This window comes from Phodopus roborovskii, unplaced genomic scaffold, assembly GCF_943737965.1.
Source record: "Phodopus roborovskii unplaced genomic scaffold, PHOROB, whole genome shotgun sequence".
In the NCBI taxonomy this organism is placed as follows: Eukaryota; Metazoa; Chordata; class Mammalia; order Rodentia; family Cricetidae; genus Phodopus; species Phodopus roborovskii.
Window position 1 is genome coordinate 10,484,791 of NW_026126410.1, and position 25,955 is coordinate 10,510,745.

Sequence of the window (25,955 nt, forward strand, 5' to 3'; positions counted from 1 at the left end):
CGACACATCTCTGATGACAATTGGGATAGGCACCAGTCTCGTCATAGGAGATGGCCAGTTCTGTCTACATATCTATTTCTAGGAGTCTAACCTGGGGTCTTCCTTGTAGATTCCTGGCAGACTCCCTTGCAGCAGGTTTTGACCTGACTCTGAAATGCCCTCACTTTCCAGTAGTCTCTTTCAGTACTCTCCCCTTGTGCCCTCAAACCTGAGTGTTGATGTTCCCTTCCCCACCCTCCCTCAGGCCCCTCATGACATCTCCATTTCCCCTTCTCAGGGAGATCTTTGCATCCCCTTATGGACCTCCCTTGTTACCTAGTTTCCCTGGGTCTGTGGATTGTAGCCGTTATTTTACAGTGAGTACTTATGAGGCTTGTCTTTCTGGGTCTGGGTTACCTCACTCAGAATGAATTTTTTTGCTAGTTCTGTTCATTTACCTTCAAATTTCACGGTGTCCTTCATTTTTAATAGCTGAGTAATATTCCACTGTATAAATTTATTTTTAATCTGTTTTTCCTCACACTAAGTTCTATGAGGTAGAGAGGGGTCTCTTTGTTCTTGTTGCCTGAATTACTCTCAGTATTCTTCACACTGCAGGATTTCAGTAATATCTACTGCGTTTAAGAATGTGTTTATGAATATATCCACCATGACACTAGCTACATCTTTGTAATCTTATATGAATTACATATACATATATATATATATATATATAATTGCTGGTATGCTGTATTGTGTGTTATATATATATGTACATAAAATTTGAAATATAAATAATATTTATCTTTTTATTTTTATTTTTGCACATATGTTCTCTACTATTTAGATATTTTTCCAATAGGTTTTGATATTGTTCCATATTAGTAAGATAATATTATCTCATTCTTTTTATTTCACATTTTTTTAAAGATTATATTTCAGATTATAAACTAGGCAGATCAAAGAACAATTTTTATCCTTGAGTAATAGATATTTAACATTTCTAGGGTAGTTAGTACAAAAAAACCAACTATAATGACCAACGCTGCCACCACCATCACCACCACAAGAAACTGTTGAGTGCAAACATAGTGACTTGGCCTGGGCTACAGAGTGAGACCTAATTTTAAGTGCCAAGGGAAAGCATAAAACACCCCCAAACCTTCATGTGACTTTGTGTTCATTAATGGTTTAGATACTTTATGTTGTTGTGGCCATTGTAAAGGGTGACATTTCTCTGATTTCTTTCTCAGCCCCTTTGTTGTGTTATATAGTAGGGATACTTTTTTTTTTTTTTTTTCTAGTTAATCTTGTATCCTGCCACTTTGCTTAAGGTGTTTATCAGCTGTAGGAGTTCCCTAGTAGAGTTTTTCGGGTCACTTATGTAAACTATCATATCATCTGCAAATAGTGACAGTTTAACTTCTTCCTTTCCAGTTTGTATCCCCTTGATCTCCTTTTGTTGTCTTATTTCTTTTGCTAGAACTTCAAGTACAATATTGAAGAGATATGGAGAGAGAGGACAGCCTTGTCTTGTTCCTCCATTTAGTTTGATGTTGGCTGTTGGTTTACTGTATATTGCTCTTATTATGTTTAGGTATGTTCCTGTTATCCCTGATCTCTCTAAGACTTTTATCATGAAAGGGTGTTGGATTTTGTCACAGGCTTTTTCAGCATCTAGTGAGACAATCATGTGGTTTTTCTTCTTCAGTTTGTCTATATGGTGGATTACACTGATAGATTTTTGTATGTTGAACCATCCCTGCATCCCTAGAAAAAATTTTCTAAATAAGCAGTGGAGGCTGGCACTGTATTTTTGGAGAAGTTTAGCTTTCTGATGGTTTTCTCATATGTTCATAGTCTTGGTCAGTGTGGCATGAAGAATTGTAAGATGGTCTTCAAATTACTGCTCCATGAGAAAAGGCCTTTGTATAATCTTCTCCCTTTGGGTGAGTGATAGAGTGGACACGTGTGTGGTATTTATAAAAAAAAGTACAGGGGCCTGTCAGAAGCCCTGAGTTAGTCAGTAGGGAAATTATCCTATTGAGGGGAGTCTGATCCTCACAAATGAGCCGTGACTTGGTTCTTCAAGAAAGAAGAGGTTGGAAGATTTTGAAGTATGAGGTAAATTTCACTTATGGCCTGGAAACAGTAAGATGGATGGTGGGAAAGGCTACAGTGGAAGCCACCTGACAAGGACTGAGTGTGGCCCGGAGGAGCTGAGAGTGGCCTGAGGAGACAAGTGGTGTCTCCAGATCTTAGAGTGTTCTCAGTCTCAGAATCAATTCAATTCTGTCAGAAAGCTGAGGTAACTTTCCAGATTTCTTCTGTTTGGCCTCCAATAAGGACAGAGTTGGTGGGAAGTTTGGCTGTCAGATCCTTAAGCAGGAAAATATGATGAAGTGGACTTGGACTTTTCTTGAAAAGCATCCATCGTACTTATATCAATTTGATTTTCATACAATAGAGTACTCTCTTACAGTCATTAACTTTTTCTTAAAATTACTTTTCCTCTATTATTTGTTATATTTTGTGTTTTTATGGTCGATTACTACACCCAATTATTGTATTCATTTCTACATTTACTTCTATTAATTACTTACTTTTGTCTCTTGCACCATTAGTTCTTGGTTTTTGAAGTTATTAACTTCTTTCTGTGCTTATTCATCTCTGTCCTAATTTTATTTGGCTTATTTAATTTTTAACTTGATTTGGGTGTTTACTTTCTTATATTTAGTTTTCTTTTCATGGAGGTGTAAACACTTCAGAATTGTGATTTTCTTCTGAATACTGCTTTAGCTGTGACTCCTGTGCGCTGAGATAACACACTTTAGTTTCGGTGTTTTCCCTAAGACCGATGTAATTTTGCTATTCATTTTGAAATTTCTTCGTTTTCAATCTAATTTTATTCCCTTTTTTCTACCTCATTCCTCCTATGTATGCCTAGATGTTTGCAGAGTATCCAGTTTCTTTTTTGTTTCCTCTAATGACTTTCATTTCAGCAGCAGCGGGCATTACTTTTCTGTTCCAACGTATTGTAGGTGTGATTGTTTCTTCTGGTGTTATTTTGACATCTTGCTTAAGTTATAAGTGTCAGAATTTCATCATTACTGACAAAGTCAGATGCTTCATGAACCTCCTTGAAATGTTGCAACGTAGAGCAAAATCATTTTTCTTCCCTTAAATTGTTCTTTCCTCCTCCCCCTCCTTTCCTCCCCTTCCCCCTCTCTTCTTCCTCCTTTGTATAGCATTTTATATACTATCTTTGTTTTAGATAAATTACATACTTATTTATTATTGAGACAGGGTTTCACTATGTCGCCCTGGCTGACTTTGTACTCACAGAGATCTGCCCGTCTTTGCCTCCAAGGTGCTGGCATTCAAGTCACGGGCCATCACACATACTTGGCTATCTTTTTTTTTTTTTTGTCAAACTAGAGTCAAATGGGAAAAGGTCTCAACAGAGAAAAAGACCTCCATTAGGTTCCCTGTGAGTAAGGCTGTAGGGGCAATTTCTTGATTGCCAATTGATAGAGAAGGACTAGGCTCACAGTGTGCTGTCCCCAAAGGAGCAAATCCTCTGTGGTTTGTTTCACTTCCTGCCTCTGAGTTCCTGTCCTGGTTTTCCTCAGTGAGGACTGTTATCTGGAGGTGTAAGCTGAAATAAACCCTTCCCTATCCAAGCTGCCTTTGGTCATGGTGTTTTATCACAGCAAACTGAGAAGCAGGTATCATAGATGTGTGCCACCACAGTGTTAGTGGTAGAAAAAGATTCTGTGAAACGCTGTCTTCTGGGCATGCTAGACATGACATGACATGACATGACAATTGCATTCATGAACCACAGCAGGTGTGGTCATCTGTGCAAGAGCAAGCTAGGAGACATTCCAGCATGAATGGATGAATGGGGGAGATTATGTAACCAAGGAATTGTTATTGGGAATTGATAGCTGTTTGGAGATGAAGAAAAAATCTTTAGGGGGTGTGGCCACTTGTAGGTAGCCCATACTCCAGTGGATGGCCCAATACCCTTGCACATATAAGCAACACTAATTGAACTTTTTTTTTTTTTTTTAAAGAATAAGACATGAAACCCAGAGGAGGATGTATTTAGGGGAATCTGGGTGTGTGCAGAGAAGAAATAGGGAATGGCTAAGATCATATTTTATTGTTTACTTGTATGAAATTCTCAAAGATCTTTGAGTTTTGTGGGTTCTTCTTACCAATTACTGTTGTTGTAGGATTTCTATGAGAACAATGCTACATGGTAGGCTAGTATATAACAATTTCATGCCACACCTCTCATAGACACGAGTTATGTTAGCTGTTACGTCTCTATACCCAACAGGGATTGGCTGCTCAGGGCTGTTGACAATATTGAATATTGTTCTTCCATCCTTCCTCACCAATAACCTGCACATTGGATATCTGTGAAGTCCTTCTGTCAGAACTGCCCCATACCTGTCACTGTGCCCAACTCAATCTGGAGAAGTATACACCAGGAGTTGTCATCATTTTCAGTGAACAGTCTCTGGTTTCCCTCAGATGTGCCCAAACTTGACAGAACTGGGAGCTGCTGACTCCAAGTGGAACTTGAAGCTGTGGCTGCTTTGTTGCCCACATGGCCACATACCACTACTGATTTACTGTGTCCATGACATCTCATGTTCACCTCCCTTATGCCTGTAGTTGAGGGTTCTATTAAGGACAAAGTCGGGAAGTTTTGTTTCTTTTCCTCCTCATTGCTTATTTTGAGTGACCTTTAAGAGGTGACCATTTCTTTACATCTTAAAACTGTAAAGCCACTGTAAATGTACAGCATTCAATTATTAAGTTAGAATCACACTTAATAGGTGTTCTCTGGCTTGTATGCCATGAAGGGAATATATGGAGTTACTGTTGATGCTTTCTTGCTCTACAGTTGACATTAAGTATAAACAAACAAAATGTGTTCTTGTGAAGTGCTGTGATAAGATTGAACGCTGGCACATCTAATTTGATGACTTGTCCTAAGTGATGCTTGCTCCCTTGTTTCACTAAAGAAATGATTGTTGCAATGAGACTAGGCCTCTTCTATGAAGGTTAGACAGGCAAACCAGTAGAAGAAAAGGGCACCAAATGCATGTAACAGAGTCAGAGACAGCCACTACTCCCACTGTTAAGAATCCCACAAGAAGAACAAACTACACATCTGTAACACTTGTGCAGATGGCCTAGGACAGACCCATGCAAGTTTTTTGGTTGGCAATTCAGTCTCTGTAAGCCCAGGTTAGTTGATTCTGTAGTTTTCTTGAGGTGTCCTTGGCCTCTCTGGCTCCCATAATCCTCCTCCTCTTCTTCAGGATTCCCTGAGGTCCATTTGCATCTGTTTCCATCTCCTGCTGAGTGAAGCTTCTCTGATGGCATTTGGTCCAGGCAACAATCTGAGTACATACTATGGCTGGCTAATATATGTGGGAGGCCTGCACTTTTCTGAAGAGAAAGGAGAGGAGTGGATAGAGAGATTGATGGGAGGAGCTGGGAGGAGAGGAGGGAGGGGAAAATGTGATGGGGCTTGTAAAAACTTAATTAAATAATAAAAATAAATTAAAAAAAAAGAATGTCTGACATATAAGTAAATGACATATGGGCATTGTTCAAATAAACAAAACTATTATTAAAAATTAACCGATTATTCTGGGCTCAGGATTAGTCTTATTAACTATACCTAATCTTTGTTGAATAACCATTAAGTTTTAAAATAACAAAAGTTCTGTTAAATGAAATCATGAGAAGAATGGCCAAACCTCATATTTAACAAATATCACATGGGATACCCTGTATTTTATCTTAAAAATGGCCACAAGCCTTTTTTTTTTTTTTTTTTTTTTTTTAACTTTCAGCTAAGAGAAAATAGGTTAATGATTTTATGAACAAACCCAATTTTGAATCCTTGTTTGATATTAACTAGATAATGACTTGTCTTAATAATTATGAAGCAGAGGGTTTTTTTTCTTCTTTTAACCCTTTTATTGTTGAATGGGATAAGAAATTAAATCCAATGATCATTAAGTGTCAACTAATTACTTTTTCTTGTTAAGGGACCAAATAACAGATGTCATCACCACAGGAATGAAAGAATGATTAAAAATTTTGGGTCACAGGTAGTTGAATAAAAGTATTTTCAGATGTTGGTGGATATTGTCATTTAAAACCTTCCATGTGTCTTAGTCACTACTTGTGGCAGGAATCTACCTGAAATATTCATATGCATATATTTAACATATTTTCCACCTATTTGGTTCTTTTAATAAAAATCCCAGTAGCATTTCATCTCTCTGCCATACCAAAGCAGTGAAAGACTTAAAATAGCAAGTAAATGAAATGAAGCCCAAATAATTGGAATGCTGGGCGGAATTTGCTAACCACCAGCCCTGAGATAGCAGGATACCAAGAATTCACATTGTCCCTCCTTCCTGTGAGTCAGCAGGGGGTAAATAAGGTCCTTAAGAAAAAAAGAGATAGCTGTACCTCCGGTTTGCCTAGACAAGATTAATTAGCACACCCCAAGGCCCTAAGGTCTGTTGACCCTAACATTGAGACCATCCAGCCTCAAAGGGTCACATACTCAATGGACAGAGGGTCACACCCCCTCCCTAAGCTTGTAGGTTTTGCCTTTAAAAACACCTGTGCCCAGGGAATGGTGCTTCTTTCTAGCCTGCATGCTGAGGGAGCCCCTTTGCTGTTCATTAAAGCCTCTTGAATGTTGCAGCAACTGGACTGGACATTGAGTTCTTGGGGGTACTGACCAAAACTGGGAGACTCCTCATTCTGAGGGTCTTACAGCAGAAACCATGGTTTTACAAAACCCACAGGTTTACTTATGGATTGATTTCTCTCATGGTCCTTTTAGGAAAGACTACAGGACAGTGAGCTGGGAGAGAAAAGTGTCAGCCACAAAGCAGGAGAGGGACCAGGTGTGGGGAGGTCAGGCACATCACTGGAGTACCATATTTAAACACGTGGACTACCTCCTGCATCACAATACTCACTTCCCATCATTTCTAGTGGCAACTACATACTGAGTTCCTGGAACCTTGCCTAGTGGGAGTGAGGTGCTCAACAAAAGCTGTTCGACCAACTGACTAAATGCTGCCTTTGATCCCTGGCAGTTGGCTAAGCTGGTATAATTTTAAAATCCCCTGGATGGTTCTGAGAATCACAGTCCAGACACATGGGAAAAGTTGTGAATGTTGAGTTCAATGCAGGCAGTTCATTTCTGTCCCACAGAAAACTCCTAAAAGTCATACTGTCTGGTCCTTACATCCTACTGTTAAATCTATCCATCTGCTGGAGTCACTTTATTAGAAAAATTAATGAAAGGTATTTAGGGAGATGTTTGACTCAAAACTCAGTTCTTCACTGAGACAGGATTTTCTGGGACTATTTTCTTTTGCCAATTGTCAGAAACTTCTACGAAGTAATTCTTTGAAGAGTAAGTGTATGACACAGTGTATGACCACTTGCAAAAGTGTCTTAAATGCTGATATTTAAGTTGCAACTCGGAGTGATCTCCATGTTAAGGTGTAAAATGCCACTAGCAAATGCCAATTACCCACCCTTGTTTCACAGACTTTAAGTGCTACTCAGCTTGACCTTCTAGTACTGGGCACTAAAGATTAACCACAATTTATGGGATGTGGCCAAAAAAAAAAAAAAAAAAAAACATGTTTGATTTTTTAAAAAGTTTTCTTTTATGGTGACTCATAGAGCTAGTTGTGTATAATGACTTTGATTGATTCCTTTTGTACAGATCCTTGCTTCAGTGCATATTCTCCCTAAGATCCTGATCAAGTCTACCTACTTCATAAATACTAACAGGGAGGTACAGGAACCCCAAGATCAGTAAACAGGATCATGCAGAATGAGGAGACAGGACTGAAATAAAAATCTGCTAAGACATAAACTGTCACCAAAGAATTTATCATTCCTACCAAACAACCTAGGGCAAGTCAGTCCTGAACTTCCAGTGTGGTTGCCATGGTTTTTAGCCAAAGACAGCAGGGCTGCATTCTAATTATACCCTGTTCAGTGACAGACAGCTGAAAAATAGGAAATGGGGTAATAAAATCTTGGGTCATCCAGAAGAGACATGCTAGGTACAAGTAACCCGGAAGTGAAAGTTTATGTTTGCCTGACAAAGCACCTTTGTGATTAGGATGCAATTGTATAATCCGCAGAGTCTTCAGATGTTCAATAGCAATTTTGCTTATCAGCTAACCTATTACTCGAGGACAGATATCTCTTATTAGAAATTCTCTCAACATTTTAAACTTCAATCATTCAAATCTTAAGAGAATAACGGGAAAATGTCTTGAACTACAAAAAATAAATGTATCCTTTCAAGTATGGTGAAAATAATAAATTGAGGAATGCAGTGTCTTTACAAATACCATGATCAAATATAGTGTTGTATCTCAAAATGCTTTGTCATGTATTTACTACAGGATAGCAGTACTGCAAGTATCTAGGTAATGTTCTTGTTTTTGCCTCCTATCTCACCATAGGAGTTCTGGGATTACAGATGGACACCACTTGCTCCTAGTTTTTTTTTTTTTTTTTTTTTTTTTTTTTTTTTTTTAACATTTGTTCCAGGGATTGATTCCAGGTCATCAACTGCATCAATGAATAAACTCACGCTGCCAGTGAAGTTGAGAATATGGGTGGGTGAGGATTGAATGTGATCTTCATTAATTTTTTTATTATGGAGACAAAACACCATGCCCAAGGCAATTTACCCAGGGAAGTCTATATTTGGGGCTCACAGTTCAGAGGGTTCCAGTCCATGACTATCACAGTATGGAGCATAGCATCAGGCAGGCAGATGTGGCTCTGGAACAGCAGCTGGAAGCTTACATTTGACTTACAAGCACAAGGCAGAGAGCTAACTAACTGGGGATGTCATGGGTTGACACACAATCTCCAACAAGGCCAGATTGCCCCGAGAGGCTAGGTAGCAAGGAGGGCCCAAAGTGGGATGTATTTCTCCAGAAAGGGGAGATAGAAGAGATCTTCTGATAGACTGGGGCCCAGTGGGCATGGAAACATGAGGGATCAAGTTGGGGAGTGAATGGAGGAGAGACTACTGAAAGAGGTGTACTGAATTGGGGGACATTTTGGAGTCAAGTAGAAGCGTGGTGAAAGGGAAACTCCCAGGAATCTACATGGATGACCTCAGCTAAGACTCCTAATGATAGTGGATACATAGCCTGAACTGCCCATCTCTGGTAATCAGATTGGTCACTGCCACAATTGCAATCAGAGAGCCTTTATTTAGTGACTGATGGAAACAGATGCAGAGATCCAGAGCCAAGTGCTGGGCTGAGTATAGGGAATTCTGTAGAAGAGAAGAAGGAAGGAATGTGTGAGCCAGAGATGTCAAGAACATCATAAGAGAACCCACAGAAACAACTAACCTGGGCTCACAAGAATGAGAGAACTAGTTCTGCCCCTCAACCGCTGCTGCACACAGAAGAGCAAGAAGGTCCTGCAGCCTTGGGCAGCACACTACAGCTGACCCTGTTGTCAGGGGTGCAGGTGAGCCAGCCCTGAGAAGGTGAGAGCTGGAGAGCTGACCCTGTTCCCCCTTGTATGTCCTCTACAGTGACCAAGAGAGACGGCCCTGTGCTTCACATGGACTGAAGAATAGAGCTGGCTCTGGTGGTGTGAGTGTAAATGGGCCCTATTGGAGGACCTGAGAGCAGGAGAACTGGCTCTGCTCCATGCTGTAGGCTGCACTGGGTGAGCCAGCCAAGGCAGTGTTGGAGAGCTTACCCGGGTAGTGTTAATGGAGGAAAGTCAGCAGGCTGACCTACCCAGCTACCACCCAGGCTAAGAACTAAGGCTAAGTTAGCCCACCCCAATATTCCCCGCATCTGTGAAAGGGTGGAGTGTGTGAAGGTGACATATCCTACAGTTCCCAAACAGCAGACTTTCCATGACACAGGAGAACTGGATTTTCAAGAGGAGCCCCAGTGAGAGCCCATCTTCATCAATGGCACAGCAGGGGCCAGAGGTCTCCAGCCAGACCAGTGGCAATGAAGACTGGCAAGAAAAGATGAACGGACTGAAGGGGACAAAGTGTGACTCAACAGGCCACAATGCAGTTTCTATGACTAGAGACAAGAGCCTTCTTTTCTCTTTTCTCTTTGTTTGGTTTTTGGGTTTTCTTTTACATTTGGTTTTGTTTTGGGGAAGGTTGCAAGGACAGAGGGCAGCTGCGAGGGGATAGGGAGGTAAATAAGTGGGATCTGAATGCATGATGTGAAATCCACGAAGAATCAATAAAAGTAAAAATAAAACAAACAAGCAGACAAGTACCCCCAAAATAAATAAAAACCCTAAAGAAAACTAAAAATCTGTTAGCTCCAGTCTCTTCATCTATACAAAGGGATAGTATAACACTTTTTATAGCTATGTTTTAAAATCAGCTAAGACAAAAATACTGAGTTTAGCATTTGGCTTGTAGCACTAAGAATGTAGGCATGCTGTGTAATTATTACTTCTGCACGTCTACCACAACAAGCCATACAGCTACTGCTCTCACAGAGTAACACAAAGACATTGGCAAGCCCAAAGGCTTGAAACAAAGCAACTGTGAAGGTATGGAAAATGTCTTAGATGCAAAATTATATGTTTCAATGGGTAAAAATGTACCAGTTTAGCAAATGGTATTTAAAGGTCAAAGGGAATATTGTAGGTGTCTCAAAGCCTGTAAGGACACCTCTGTTTCTTTTGAGGATATTTATTCTGTGACTCCTTGGGGGAAAAGTATAACATTCTATATCAGTGTTATGGTCTCATCAAGCCTACTCCTCATACATTCTAAAAATGATAGCTGGATTCTTATGTTTAACTTTAGTTATACTCAGGGCATCTTTTCTTTTTGCAGAAGGCACTGGTTGGACTTTGTAATGGAAGTGGTCACCAAAGGCTGACTTAAGTAGGAGATTTCCATATGGAGTGTCACAAGAGTCAGCCTTTGCTTCTACACAAAGATTAAGATGAGAAAAAAGTTCTTTTCTTTGTAAGAATGATTTTCAAATTATATAGGCAATTTGGAGTATGAATCCTCACGTGGTTTATTTGGCTTTAACTCTTATTCATATGGTATAGCTTGTCATTCATATACCATGAGTTTAACACAGAATCATAATTACATATATGTATGTGTAGAGGATGTGTATACATGTATGCAATAAAGCACAGAATTTTATTGAAAATTGATGACTAAGGTAAGTAGAGATGTGGGCAAGTCCAGATAAAATAAGTAAAACACTTGTTTGTAGCTAACCTGCTCACATCTGAAATCCTAAGCACTTTAGAGGCTGAGGCAGGTAGATCACTACAGGTTTTTGAGGTTATAGAATTTCAGTCTGGGTTATATAGTTTCAGAACAGCTTGATAGCAAGAATCTGTCTCAAAATAAAATTAAAAAATACATAAAAAACTTACTCTTCAATTTGTTATTGATATTTTGAAATTCAATTTATTATCAGTTCCTGGAATTTGGGAATAACTGGTTGAGAACACAATCTGAATTGCTCACTCATGTTTGAACATGAAAGGCAGAACTCCGATTTCTGTCTCCTTCCTTCAGCTTTACTTTTCTGGTCTTATACCAGAAAAGTATAAGCACTCCTGGACAAATGCCTTTGCCAGCAGAAAGTAGTAGATGTAGGTAGGCAGAGTTGCTTACCTAGTAATAGGAGTATGAATGGTTTCTTTTTGCATGTAGTGATGGGGGATATTCTTCTGTATGTATTCTTCTTTTATTGGCTGATGAACAAAACACTGATTGACCAGGTAGGAAGATAGGCGAGGCTAGAAGATGAGGAGAATTCTGGGAAGGGTAGGCAGATGCAGCTGCCATATGAAGACCGGGATATTAGGATGCACCAGACCAGACCACGTGGAAATACTTAGATTAATAGAAATGGGTTATAATTAGGACAAAGCTAGCCAATAAGAAGCCCAAGCCACCTGCCAACAGTTTCATAATTAATATAGTGTCTGTGTGTTCATTTGTGGCAAGGAGGTTGCAGAACCAAGCAGGAAACCTTGCAACATAGGATGGCTAGGTCTCACATCAGAGGGAAGTTGCTTCTGTTTCCTAAGTTCCCTAGGGAGAAATAGCTCCAACATACAACACAGATCACAAAGTGAAGCGACACATTCTATCAGAATTGTCTGTACATATGGAGTGAGGATTGTCTGGCTCTCTTACCTTAAAAGAGATTTCATACTGCTCTCCTCCCCAGATTTCTAAGCCTGGGTCGTAGCCACCCAGCTCCCAAAACCACTTTCGATCCACTGCAAAGAGTCCTCCAGCCATAACAGGAGACCTGGGAGACAAAAGATAAACAACATTTAATGGACCATGAAGATTAAAGGCAGTAGTATTTTGCTTTGAAATTCATGATCTAGTTTAGTGGTCAAGGTATGTCATTTTTCAGCATGGTTATCTATAAGTAAATATAGAATTCCTATTGCATTTCCTGTTGAAGTAGATGTGGGAAAAGAATCTGCGTGAACATTAAGCTTTGCAATTCAGGTTTTGACACGGGAAAGGTACTTCCCGTGTCACACTTGGTCACATGCTTATCATCAGAGAGAAATACATTAATATCAGTGACTGATATGTTGGGAGATATTACTCAACTTAAGTTGAGAGAGATCTCTTACCATTAGACAGAATGGTGGTGAGAATGTAATGTCTCACATGTATTTATTCACTGAACATCTGTCTACTATTCATGTCCTATTTATAGACTATGAAATAGAATATAGGATAAAGTAAGATTTTAAAATAGAATTTTGATTATGTGTATGTGTGTGTATCTATGTATGGGTATTGGCGCAAGTGCTGGAACCTGGGGACATTCAGAACAGGGGGTCAGATCCCATGGCATAGGACCCAGCTATGGTTGTGAGCCCTCTGACAGGATTCTGGGAACTGAACTATGGTTTTCTGGAAGAGTAATGTGGACTCTGAACTGGTGATCCAAGTTTCTAGCCTAAGAAGAAATATTTCTGAGGGTGTAGATTGTATACAGTTGGCAAGAGGGAAGAACTAGAAGAGTGATTTATCTATTATCCCTAGGAAAGTGCACGGGACATATATAGAGTCTCACGTAGCATTTACATTTCATTAGAATTTTTAGAATCACATGTCCCTCACTCTAGTCATCTCTGCAGCTGACTGTTCCCTCCTCCATTTTCTGAACACAACATTTTAAAGTAGAATTATAATTATAGCTGGAACAAATCAAGACTGCAAAGACTGCAACATTTACTGGTTGCAAATTCCCAGTGATTGTATACTACAGTTGTAACCTTTAATTCTTTGGGGCTAGACATTAGCAGTTTTGAATTGTAGAGATATAGGGTAAAAGAAATTCTGAAAGTAACTAATTGTAAATAGTTTCGTTGCAAGCATAATACTCTTGTTTAAAATGATCTTATCAAAAATCTGAACAGTATATTTTAGGTTAATCTGTTTATAAGTTAAATTCAAATGGACCCATCAATTATTGACAGTTTGAAATTTATGAGGGTAATTCCATATTTATTTGTTCTTGGTGTTCTATCATTTTTTATGCCATGTTTTTGTAACCCTGTTAATAGTGCAGAAATATTTAGAATTTTCATGCTTTTGATGAATTGCCTCATTATAACTAGAAAATGGCTTTTATTATTTCTGGTGATAACATTTGTTCTATCATCTATCCTCTGTCATTATAACAACCCTGGTTTCCTTGTCTTCCCCAACTCGAGTATTTATAACCTTTTCTGTCTTTTAACATTTTAACCATTTGTGCATTCACACTTAATGTGAGTTATTGATGGAGTTCAGTAGGGAGAGTAGTGGTGTAGCATGCGCAAAGCCTGGCACTGGCTCTCAGTGCCATCTCTAATCACAGCCTTTGGGAAGAGGAGACAGGAGGACCAGTTCATGGTCACCCTCAGCTATGTAATGAGTTTAGGTCAGCCTGGCCTACATGACACCCTCTCCTTTCTGTCTCTCCTAAAAAGCAGGTTTCTAACAGGTGACACATATACACACCTTGTTTTCCAATTGGGACATTTAGATACAACAAAACAAAACACCAAAAATGGTTGATGTGGTTCCATTTGAGAGGACCTAAACCAATCACCTTCTACCTTTTCTGACTGTATCAATTGTGTTTCTTTTCTTTTTCATTTGTCTTCTTTTGACTAACTAAAGTTTTTGATAGCATCTTTCTCCAGCTCTTTGTACTCTGTTATACATTTCCCTACCTACGTGCTGTGCACACCACATTGTAATACTCATATTGTGAATTATGCTTTGAATACACTTCAATAATAAAATTCCATCATAAACAATATATACATACATATACCACACATATGTACACATAAACAATGTGTACACATAAACAATCAACACAGAAATAATACTAGGAACACCACTTTTGTATTCTGTTGGCTTTATAATAGTTCCAGAGAAAATCTAGTACTATGATTTGCCTGTAGACCCGAGGCTGTGGGTTGAACTTCAGGCCCAAAGGAGTAGATTCTCGTCAATGCTGCACCAAAACCAGAAGAACTGAGGTAGGGACCTTTTGCTTTATTAAATAGTGAACAGTTACTGTGCTTCTTCCTTGGAAAATGAACAGGAGCAGTTAATTATTTTCTGCATATTCTTTTGCTCTTTTTTGGGGGGGTATTTTTAAAATTTAAATTAGAAACAATCTTATTTTACATATCAATCCCAGTTCCCTCTTTCTCCTTTTCTCCCATGCCCCCTACTCAACCCCCCATCCCATCCCCCTTCTGCTCCACAGGGAGAGTGAGATCTTCCATGGGGAGTCTTCAAAGTTTGTCACATCATTTGGAGTAGGGCCTAGGTCCTTCCCCATGTGTCTAAGATGAGAGAGTATCCCTCTATGTGTAATAGTTTCTCAATGTCCATTTGTATACTAGGGATAAATACTGATCCACTACCAAAGGCCCCCATAGACTGCCCAGTCCTCCTAACTGTTCAGGGGGCCTGGTTCAGGCCTATGCTGGTTTTCCAGCTGTCAGTCTGGTGTCCATGAGTTCCCACTTGCACAGGTCAGCTGATTCTGTGGGTTTTCCCAGTGTGGTCTTTACCCCTTTGTTCATCACTTCTCCCTCTCCGAAACTGGATTCCAGGAGTTTGGCACAGTACTTACCTGTGTATCTGGGCTTCTGCTTCTATCAGCTGCTGGATGTAGACTCTAGGATGTCATTTAAGGTAGTCCTCAATCTCATTATTAGGGAAGGACATTTAAGGTAGTCTCTCCACTATTGCTTAGATTCTTACTTGGAGTCATCCTTATAGATCCTGGACATTTCCCTAGTGCTAGATTTCTCTTTAAACCTGTAAGGGCTCCCTTTATTAAGGTATCTTTTTTTTTTTTTTTTTTTTTTTTTTTGCTTTCCTCTATTTTTCCCCTGACTCAATCTTCCTGTTTCCTCATGTCCTCCTCTGGTTTTATTTTAAGTAAAAGCTGGTATCTCAGAACTCCCCATTGGTCACATTCCTCAGTTTCTCCCCATTCTCTCTGCTTTGTGCCTGACTTTTTCTGAATCTCTTTTCTGTTTTGTTTCCTTGGGAATGTGAGCACAGGGTAGGCAGGGCTTGTGGCTCTGGGTCTCTGTGACATATGACTGCTGCTGCACTGTGCACAGTATCTGAATCAGTCCTCAAGCTTTGCAATTAAAAACATTTGTCATCCCTAAGATGACTTCTAAAATTAAGGTGGCCATGAAGATTCTTCATTTACAGGCCATAGATATGTGTGACTTTTCTGCATACTTAATGGAATTCAATTTTCTATTTCATAGCAGTGCTATTGAGCCATGTTACAAATCTGCTTTCTCTTTTTTAAGTATGGTTAAATAGCATCCCATTTCTACAGCATTTTTTTCTTTAAATGCTGCAAATTTGGTTCACTTTTAAATTATTGAGGCTATCATGTAAAAGTTTACTGGAACCATTCTTTATTTGGCAGCAGTGACAAACTCTGTGTTCTCATTTGTAGATGCAAAATTGTGTGGCAGGCTTTCTCTTTTAAATGAGGGCATTTTCTGAATGCTATGTCATTATAAGGAGTTGGCAAACTACCTACCATTCTCTATTTCGTGTATTGATTCTTTACTTCATATATTCAGAAAAAAATGGTGGAGTTTTAATTGAAACATGCTTTCTCTAGGGTGCTTTTCACTCTTCTCAGATTTTCAGGCACATAGAGTATGACTTCAAAGTTTAACACAGGCCACATAACCTGTTGGATTAGAGAAATGAAGGCATACAAAATACTGAGGAATAGATACATGAGAAAAATGTTTTTCAAATACGCTAACAATTAAAATTTAGGTTCAGTAATATGAAGGGAATGTCAGTTTGGCCCCTTAGGAAATACACTGGCTCTCAGCTCTCTTTCAGTAGATACAGTGAAATTTCTGGACATGTGGGCTGGAATGTAAATTTGATCAGAAAGGAAGCGACACAGCTTCCCTCGGGTCTCAATCAAGCCAAGCCAATCAGCAGAATGGCAGTCCATATGACTTTTGGCCACACAGCCAGACATTTGTGGTTGGTCCATGACTCAGAACTATTACAATTAAAAAAGTCACTATTATTCCAACAAGAATTCATTTGTGGAGCAAATGATATTTAAGATGCAAAAATGTTTTCTAAGTGATAAATCATGTCATAAATTAAGATTCTGAGGAGACTATTTAAAAGGGTTTTGAGTGACCTAACTTTTACAGTGAGATAACATAGTAAAAGGAGGACAGAAGAATATTATCACCCTTATGTTATGCGAGGAGGCGATCACTCCAGAGGCAAAAGAGAGACATCTTTTAGAAAGCCAAGATGTGGAAACAGAGAGAAGATGTAAAGATGGTCACAGAAATCTGTGGTTCACTGAACAGTGTCAATGGCTGCATCAAGAGAAAAGCAGCGTGGATAGTGTGGTGGGGGAGAGAACTGTGTCAGCGATGACGTTCAAGGCTAGAAGCTTATGCCTGAAGTCACCAGGCCATTCTCTTCAGTTCTGAGCCTCCTGAGCAAGTCCAGGCACTAAGTGAAGAATGTCTTAGCATCATGATACTTCTTGATTTTATCTCTTGGAGGTGTCAGATGGCCATTTACCACACACACACACACACACACACACACATACATACAAACATACCCCTTTTCTTTCTTTATACCTCTTTTGCTTTTCAGACAGGAATACATTTCAGCATTAATATTAAATGCAACACACAGATGTTCTTTTTTTTTTTTTTCTGAGAGGCATTAGTTATTTGGAGTGTATTCTAGGAATGATGGATTCTTTTGACTTCTCAAGCAAAGGATAGACTTGAGTGATCCAATTAACAAGATGAACATCTCAAATTCTTTGTATTTTATAGTTGATAAAACCTGATGGTGTATGGTAGCAATAATGGCCCCAATCCATCTTGGCTTCTTTTATCCGCACTTTGTGTGGTACATTCTCATCCTGACTTGCTTGGCCAGGTATCTTGGTTTTCTAATATAAACAAATGTGGTACAAGAAGGAGCATATACCTTGGGGACTGTTCCACTTTCCTAGTTATGAAAGCCTGAGACCCAGTGAAGAAACTTGAGGTGTATGGCAGAGACAAATGGCTTCACTGACAATCAGCACCATTGGCCACAAATATGAGACAGCTGAGACTACCTTAGCTCATCCAGCCCCACCCAAGATAGAAGATGACTAGCGTCACACGTATGACCTCAGGCAGAAAGTAGCCAGTTCTCCTACTTGAATTACTACTGACTGGTCTTCCAGGAAGCTGAACTTTCTATGGTTGAACAGACAAATTAATTGCTAACCAAGTAGGAGTCAATCATGCTGCTTAAGAGAAACCAACAGAGCAAATTGAATTGTGTCTAATTTATGACCCATGGAGTTGTGGGCCAACAAAACAGTGGTCTTAAGCCACTGGTTTCTGGATGTGTTGTGCACCCACAGAGAGCACATGGCAGAACTTACTTTGAGATTCAAGCTCTTAAGGAATGTATTAGCAGTTGCATTATGCAACCAGTGAGTGATGATATTCATTGTCAAAGACAGTACTTTGATTGGCTACTTAATTTCTAAAATATAAATGATAGTCTTATTATTCTAATTTTCTTATGTATTTACTGTGTGTGTCCATGATGTGTGGAGGTCATTGGACAACTTAGGGAAATTGGTTTTCTCGTTCTGCCATGTTCTGAAGCTTGAACTTCAATTTTCAAGTTTGTTGGCAAGGATCTTTATTTACTGAGCCATCTCACTGGCCCAGGATTATTTTTAAAGTTGTCTCCACTCACATCCTGGGGGTATATTGCCATGTAGAGCTGAATTGCAGAGCTACTTAAGATAATAGTGGAAGGTTCTTCTTCTAAAGAGGGCAAGGGGTTCTGTTTTTCTAGATTTATAAATGCAAACATTGTGTGTTAGAAGCATTAGTAGGAAAGGAGGGCTAACTGGTCAAATGAAATAGCTGTCAGAGTTAGAACCAGTTAGCTCTTTGGAGGAAAACAAATGATGAGGAAAACAAAATCATATTTTCACTGTGATGTATCATGATTTATCAGTTTGCTCTTGTCACACACACAAACACATGTTACGTTATAATTTTAAATTTTTTACAAAATTTCATATGATTTTTGCTATCTACTTCATGTTTAAAGTAGTAGGTGCTCCTGTGAGTGGGTATAAAGTGGTGATAGAAGAAATCATGTACAATTTATATAGTGCACTAAACCAACAAACTCAGTCTGATGGCCTCGGCTTGATGTTTCAGTCAAGTTGTTTCTGAAGTGTTTAGATGATGCTCCTGTCTCCATATCTTTGGAAGCTTGGCATGTGATGAAATGGAAAACTTCATAAGTCAAAAGGCTATTCTCATAGTGTCTTAGTGGGCACAGGAAGAGAATAGACAAATATGCTAAATACTTTTTCAGTTGTAGTCTTCTAGGCAGACAAGATGTTATGTCTTTCAGTTACATTTTGTAATTTCACCTGATGTGTGTGAGTGCATTTTCATGTGTGTGTGGGTAATTGTGTGTGCGTGTTGCACGTGTGTGTGTGTGTGTGTGTGTGTGTGTGTGTATAAATGTAAATGTAATTGAAATCCAAAGCCCTACCCAGAAGGGGGCTATTTCCCCATCCCTACAGCGAATGGAAAGATGGACTCACCTGTGTAGTTACAGCTGGGATCCCTGCTAACCCCGCTCTTTAATGGATGTGTGCTGGGCAATATATTGGAGCCACCCTAAAACTGCAGTTACTCTTGGTATCCCCTCATGAAACTTCTTCAAGGGTATATGGGGACATACACAATTCAAATGAGGTGTTTTCTTAAATCACTTTCTGTCCCTTTCAAAATGCCAAAACATCTTATTGTTCAAGTTTCCATCTTATCCATTTCCTACCGACCAAGGCCTGAGATTCAAATTTTTAGAATTAATTAGTTATTTTTTTTTTGTCAGAGAACCAATCCAGACCTTTGCCCATCCTATGCAAGTACTCTACCATGGAAGGTATACCCCAGGTCTGGATTTTAAAAATACATAAAATTATAGAACCTGTTTAATTATCTCAAGATTTCTATTGGATTTTTTTTAAAATCTAACTTTCAATTGACTTGCAGCCTTAATACACACAATGACAGTGACTACAGGGATATTGTTTTATGAATCCTTCATGTGGCTTAAGTGACACATCCTGGAAATCATGTTACAGTAATAATGAGATCACAGCGATCTCTGGGTTTATAGGCATGAAAACAGCCTTGTTCTCCTGCCCTCCTTGTTCTCTTAAGAGTGCCTTGGGATGCTGACTGTATGGGCAGGCACATTCTGGGTATGTTTTCATTTTTTGTTAGAAAGTTACTTCATTACTGGGTCTGCTTCCTCTTCACACTTTCCCTCACCTGCACTGCTAATGGTGGCCATTCTGTGGAGGCAGACCCTCAGGGCCCCTTCTGAGAATGGTCATCCTGGGTACAGGCATGTAATACCTTGAAGCCTGTTGTATACTTGAGTTCCGAAGCCCAGAACCTGCTGTCAGCACAACACCTTTGGGTTTAGAAATCATTACTGTTCTTGACAGGGGATGGGTTTGATTCCTCTAGTCTAAACACTGGCCAATGCCAATTCATCATTTTGAGCATCTCTGTTGCCTTCTCGCCCATGTCCCCGTTCCTCTATTCCCCTCTACTTCTTTAATTGAAAAACAAAAATATCTTCCCACACCATAATTACTGATCTATATAGAAGCCTGAATGTAGTCAGGAGACCCCCAGTGCTCTTTCTGAAGGCCAGGGCCCACTTAGTAAAGTTCTCCTGACCCCCTTACATGATACATGAATTGGACTGCATTGTTATCAAATCAGGGAAGGTCTTGTCCAAAGCCCTACTGTCTACTACATTGAGTCTGTTTCTAACCTGCCAGGGTCCGGTACTCCCTCACACCTTCCTTCCACCACCATGATGCCCTTCCTCCATTGTGTTCTGTTTGCCCAGTCTAAGCTCTTCATACTCCCACCAATAGCAACATCAAAAGGAACACAGTAGTGGTGTGAAATGGCAGAGCAAATTACTTATTTCCACAGTAACTGGAGACTTTTCAGAAACGAAAAATCCCCAGTGTAGTGTGGAGATAGGCTTTCTTCTGGGATACAAATATAACTCTCCATTCACAGGATAAACACTAGTTATTAAATCTAAGCATGGGTGAACGACAGGAAGGCTTGTTTTATGCTTCATTTATTTAATAAACATCTGACAATTTCTTCTTGAGAAAACGCTGCCCCTTTATCATAGTAGGGAATACAAAATATGCTTTTCCTCTCATGCTGATTGCAACTTGAAGGAAATTTTTGCTTCATTTGAGGTGGTTTGATATCAAGCTAGAATTGACTAAATGTGGCTTAGGTTTTTAATACCTCTTATCATCTATTCAGTATTCGGTAAATTCACATGCTATATCTGCTTAATGGCTGTAATTCTTTAAGAACAAACCAGAAGACTGGATGTGCTGGTACAAACTTCTAATTTCAGCACTCAGGAAGCTGAAACTTAGAAGACTGAGCCTTTGAGGTCATATACATGGGAACTCTGTCTCAACAAGAACAGCTATGACAATAGAGAAAGTAAATCAAATGAAACACAAAGAAAATAATGAAATGTGGAAAAATGTTGTTAAGAGCAAAGCCTATGAGGTTTTTTTTTGTTTGTTTGTTTTTTTGTTTTTTTTTTTTTTTGTTTTCTTTTTGAGAAAAGGTTTCTCTGTGTAGCCCTGGTGTCTTGTAACTCGCTATGGAGACAAGCTGGTCTTGAACTCACAGAGATCTGCCTGCCTCTGCCTCCTGAGTGCTGGGATTAAATGTGTAAAGGTTATACATTTTAAAGTGACTGGATAGAAGCCTCATCTTGCCTCATGGGTCTTAGTCTGTCTAAAAAGGTTTTATTTAATTCACTAGGGCAGAAAAGGAAGAGAGCACAGTTTTTACCTCCATTCCTCCCAGATTCTATGGCAGCTGTGAAATATATTCACAAATGTCTAAACCCTCTTCTCACTGAGAGGTGAGAGTTGGTGTCTGTGTCTCCATCTTTGAATCTGTGGAATTCCTATTCCTGTGACTCACAGGTATTGCACAGAGGAATTGTGATGCCATGTGGCTTATGAAGGACCACAGAACTTTTTTCTTGTTTGTTGGGGTGTGTGATGTTGATTCTCTGAGTTATCATGTGAACTTTAGCCTACATGCCCACAGGCAAGGAGGAAGTAAGAGGATGTCCCCAAGTCTTTGCCTCAAGTTAGGGGTCTGCTCCATTTACTTGGAACTTATTCTTTTCATGGATAATCCTTCCATGTATATCAGTATAGCTGCACAAAATTTGGTGTAAAAGATACGAGGGAATTGTAGATGTTTAGGCAGTGAATGAAAAAGAAATAAAGGGAGGACATGACTACTCCTAAGATGTTGAGGCTTTTTATTATAGCTATGAGGGAAAAAAAAAACAGTTGAAGGTAGAGACATCTGGAAGAGTCCAGAGCGGACATGACCAGACAACTGGACCAGGCCCGAGAGGGGAGGAGGAGAGTGGGTAGAGCCAGGAGCTAAGAGGTCAGGAAACAAATAAACCAAAAGGCCAAAAGGGACAAAAAGGTCAAAAGGGTCAAAATGTCTGGATTAGATAAGGAAGAGCCACCAGGAGAAGGGCAGCCCAGTCCAGACTCTGGGATGGAGAAGTTTAATGTAAGGGGTGGGTTGTGAGAGCCAGGAGAACCCTGTAACAGGTAAGGGACTGAGGGATGCTGGGAGAAGCTGGTGACCAGCATCAGCTTTAATATGTTAACAGGTACTTCCGACAGCCATTTGTCCCAAGTTTGAACTAACAGGTAAGCCAAGCGAAGAAGGTCTATGAATCCCAGAAAAAGTGTGAGCAAGTGCCACTGGCAAGCCCTTTTGTTGTTTCTTTCTTTATTTAAGTTTTGAGACAAGGTCGTATTATGTAGCTTAGATGAATGTTAATGTGGGAAACAGTATATTCAGCTTCCGTTTTTGATAACGTTATGATAAATGTTCCCTGTGAACCTGACTGGGTTTAGATCACCTGGAAAATACAGCTCTTAGTGAGTCTGTGAGGATAAGATGTTTACAGAGAGATTTAACAGAGGAGGGAAGACCCATCCTGAATGTGGGCAGCATCGTTTGCTGAGGTCCTGGACCAAGTAACCAGGAAAAAAAGGAAAAAAGCAAGTGACAGCGTCCATCTGTCTGCTTCCCAACTGTGAGCACGGTACTGTCTGCTGCCTCATGCTCTTCCCTCCGACAGCCACAGCTGCTGTTGCCATTTTACTTTCCCCATCCTGACAGAAGAACATCCTCAAGCTGTTATCCCACATTAACCCTTCCCTTCTCAAGCTACTTGTGTCTGTATTTTGTCAGAGTAATGAGACATGTAACTAACACAGATATGGCACTTTGGTGGCTGTCTGGAGGGAAGATTTGAAGGAACAAAGCAGTGTCAGTTAGGAGATGCTGGCAGTCTGGGTGAGAGACCAGGAAGCCTTAGGCGAGTGTTTTGGGCAAATAAAGATGGACGAGAGAATACCTACTAGGTAATATTGGCAGACATAACAATTGATTTGGAGCAAGAGCTGGAAGGGACCTATGGGTAGGTATGTTATTCAATAAAAGTGAACATGTGGGCTCAGGGGAAATAAGGAAGGCAAGCAGACACCACAGTGTATGGAGAACCTCAGCATAACTGTGTGAGGTTTCTGGTCTGACTCCTTTACAGTTCTCGAAAGCAACCTAAGAAAATGAGTCCTGCAAATGATTCTTGTTGTTTGTTTCCTGGAGAAATCACTTTGGCTAAGCAACATGCTGTTTAGTCCTGAAGGCTTATCTGTGTTGTTGGCTATTTGGGTGTTTTTCCATATTCCTATATCGTAGCCCAACTTGAATTTTCATTAAGATTTGATCATGCCAACTTAGAAATCACTTAAAATGAATAATGCTGAAAATAACTGAGATGAACAGACAGTTATAAGAATAAACTTCCACTAATTGTTGCTAATTTGAGGTGAAGGGAAAGCCTGTTACAACCCATCAAATTGAGTTGTATAAGATGGTGTTACCATTCATAGTCCTACGTGTTTTTTTTTTTTTTTTTTTTTTTTTTTTTTAAGTCACACAATTGCTTCCTATTTCTGCTCTACAGATTGGCATAGAGGATATATGTAATCAAAATGCAATTCTAATCACTGTTCTAAAAAACAAACAAAAACAAAACAGCAAGGGCAGAAATGAGCCTCAAATTCTCTCTTTATCTTAGAAAATGCTGACTTCAGCTGAGGATGTAGACTACAGGTACTGCACTTGCCTAACATGGCATATGGCCATGGGTTCGATTCCAGCACCACCTAAGAGGTGGAGCAGACCTGTGGGGAGTTATGTTATTTAATAAAAGAAGATATAGGCTCAGCAGAGAGAAGTTGGAAAAACCAAAGGCTCTGTGAACTTCAACACTTTCTCCTAAGAAACCACAGAGAAACAATTACGTCCTTTGCTTTGGTAGGTGATTTTGGGTGTTACTTAAATGCGTTTTACATGAACACACCTGGAGAGATACTAGAATCCTCCCACCTGTCTGCTGGGTGAGGAAGTGTGCCTGTGAAGGCTGGACTGTAAATGTCTGATGTCTTTGACATTCCCTGCTAGTATGCAAAGGAGAAAGACTCAGTTTAGTCCTCGTCAGTGAGCTTCTCGGCTGGGTACCTTTTCTGCTCGGGAAGATGGAGACATAGGAGTGTTGGCGAACCTGATCCTGTCACTCATCATGTGTCTAACCTGTAAGAGGTAGTTAAATGACAGAAAACTGGGGAAAGTCTGACAAAGCTTCTCATTGCCTGACCAAAGCACGAATGCTGGTGATGGAGGGATACTTTCCAAAAGCCAGCCTCTGTTCAAGGCCTGATACTAGGAGAGAGGGATCCTGGCAGAAATTCCATATGAAAGGTTGTGATGGGTAATGTTCCCTATTAGCTTAACTGATCACCTGAGGATAGTGACTCATTCTCCTGGAGTGTCCATAAGGCCATGTTTAGGGAAAATTTACAGGGAAGGAAAGAGCAAATCTGAGTGTGTGTGGCACTATCCCAGGAATAAAAAGGGAAAAGGAGTGCCAGCATTTTCCCTTCTCTGCTTCCTGGCTGTCCTGACATGAACTGTCTTGCTCTCCCTGATTCCAAACACGATGCACAGTGCTTTTGGAAGCACAAGACAACAACAAACCCATTACTCATTAAGTTGTTTCCATCAGGCATTTTGTTCAGAGAAATGATGAGAAGTGACTAATACAGATGTAAGGGTGTTTTTTCTCTTCAAAACATGCATGGAAACCATTTGTAAAGATATCCAAACCCAATGTCAGCCTAGAAATTCATTAATGGACTTAAAGAACACTACACATGCTGAGGTAGGATATGCTATACAATACTTTCTGAGTGTTTTCTTGTTTTAATCACATTTTTTTCTAGTCAGCCATAGAATCTGTCCTGTACCCCAAACCAGGTTTAAGTTTACTATCATCAGTAAACCAGATGTATTTATCACAGGCTTGCCTGGGCTGTCTGATCACCTTTCAAATTGAGAAATACCTCTTTTGCTGCATAGCTGTCACCACTCAGTGACCTGTTCTGTTGCAACTACCATTTCTGAGAAACAAACTTTTCATTCTGTGTCAAACCTATAAAACCATTCTCCATAAAGGGACCGAAGAGTGAAATGCACACAGGCCCCAGGCCAGAGTAAAAGAATATTGCCTGACGTAGTCTAGTGCTTGTTAAAGACAAGAGAAATGACTTTTGGGGGGAGAGGCAGATATAAAAATCAATACTACTAAGTTTCAAACTCACCTGGAACAAAAGTATGTACAATTGCAGCAATAGGGAGCAAAGGGGAAACAAATAGTAAGGGGCTTGTTTTGATTGCTGACTTTTTAAAAGTTTCTTTTTCAATTATTCTTTGTGTCTTTCACATCATGCATCTCCATTCCATTCATTTCTCATCCCTTTGTATCTGCCCTCAGCCCTTGCAAACTTCTCCCACAAATAAAATAAAATTAGAGGAAAAAAAATAAAGAAAAACAAAAACTGAAAAAAAAATCTCATTGTGGAAGCTGTTGCATGACACAGTGAACCCTTTTATCCATATCACTTGCAAGTGTTCATTACAGAGAGTCATTGGTCTAGTTTGAGGCCTCTGGTTTCTGCTACACTATCGATGCTGGGCCCTCACTGGAACTCCTCTAGGATATCCTGCAGTTGTCCTGATTCATGGTGATCCTTCAGTTTTGGATCTGTAGGACAGGAACCTTCATATTC

General features: G+C 39.7%; 1 protein-coding gene across 1 annotated transcript in view; it reads right to left on the minus strand.

Moving 5' to 3' along the window:
• The window catches only part of Galntl6 (polypeptide N-acetylgalactosaminyltransferase like 6), a 1,089,910-nt gene that overhangs the window by 92,770 nt on the left and 971,185 nt on the right, over positions 1 to 25,955 (minus strand). The window contains exon 7 of the mRNA XM_051182453.1: positions 12,245 to 12,362. Coding sequence (XP_051038410.1) covers positions 12,245 to 12,362 — 118 coding nt within the window. The remainder of the gene's footprint in view (positions 1 to 12,244; positions 12,363 to 25,955) is intronic.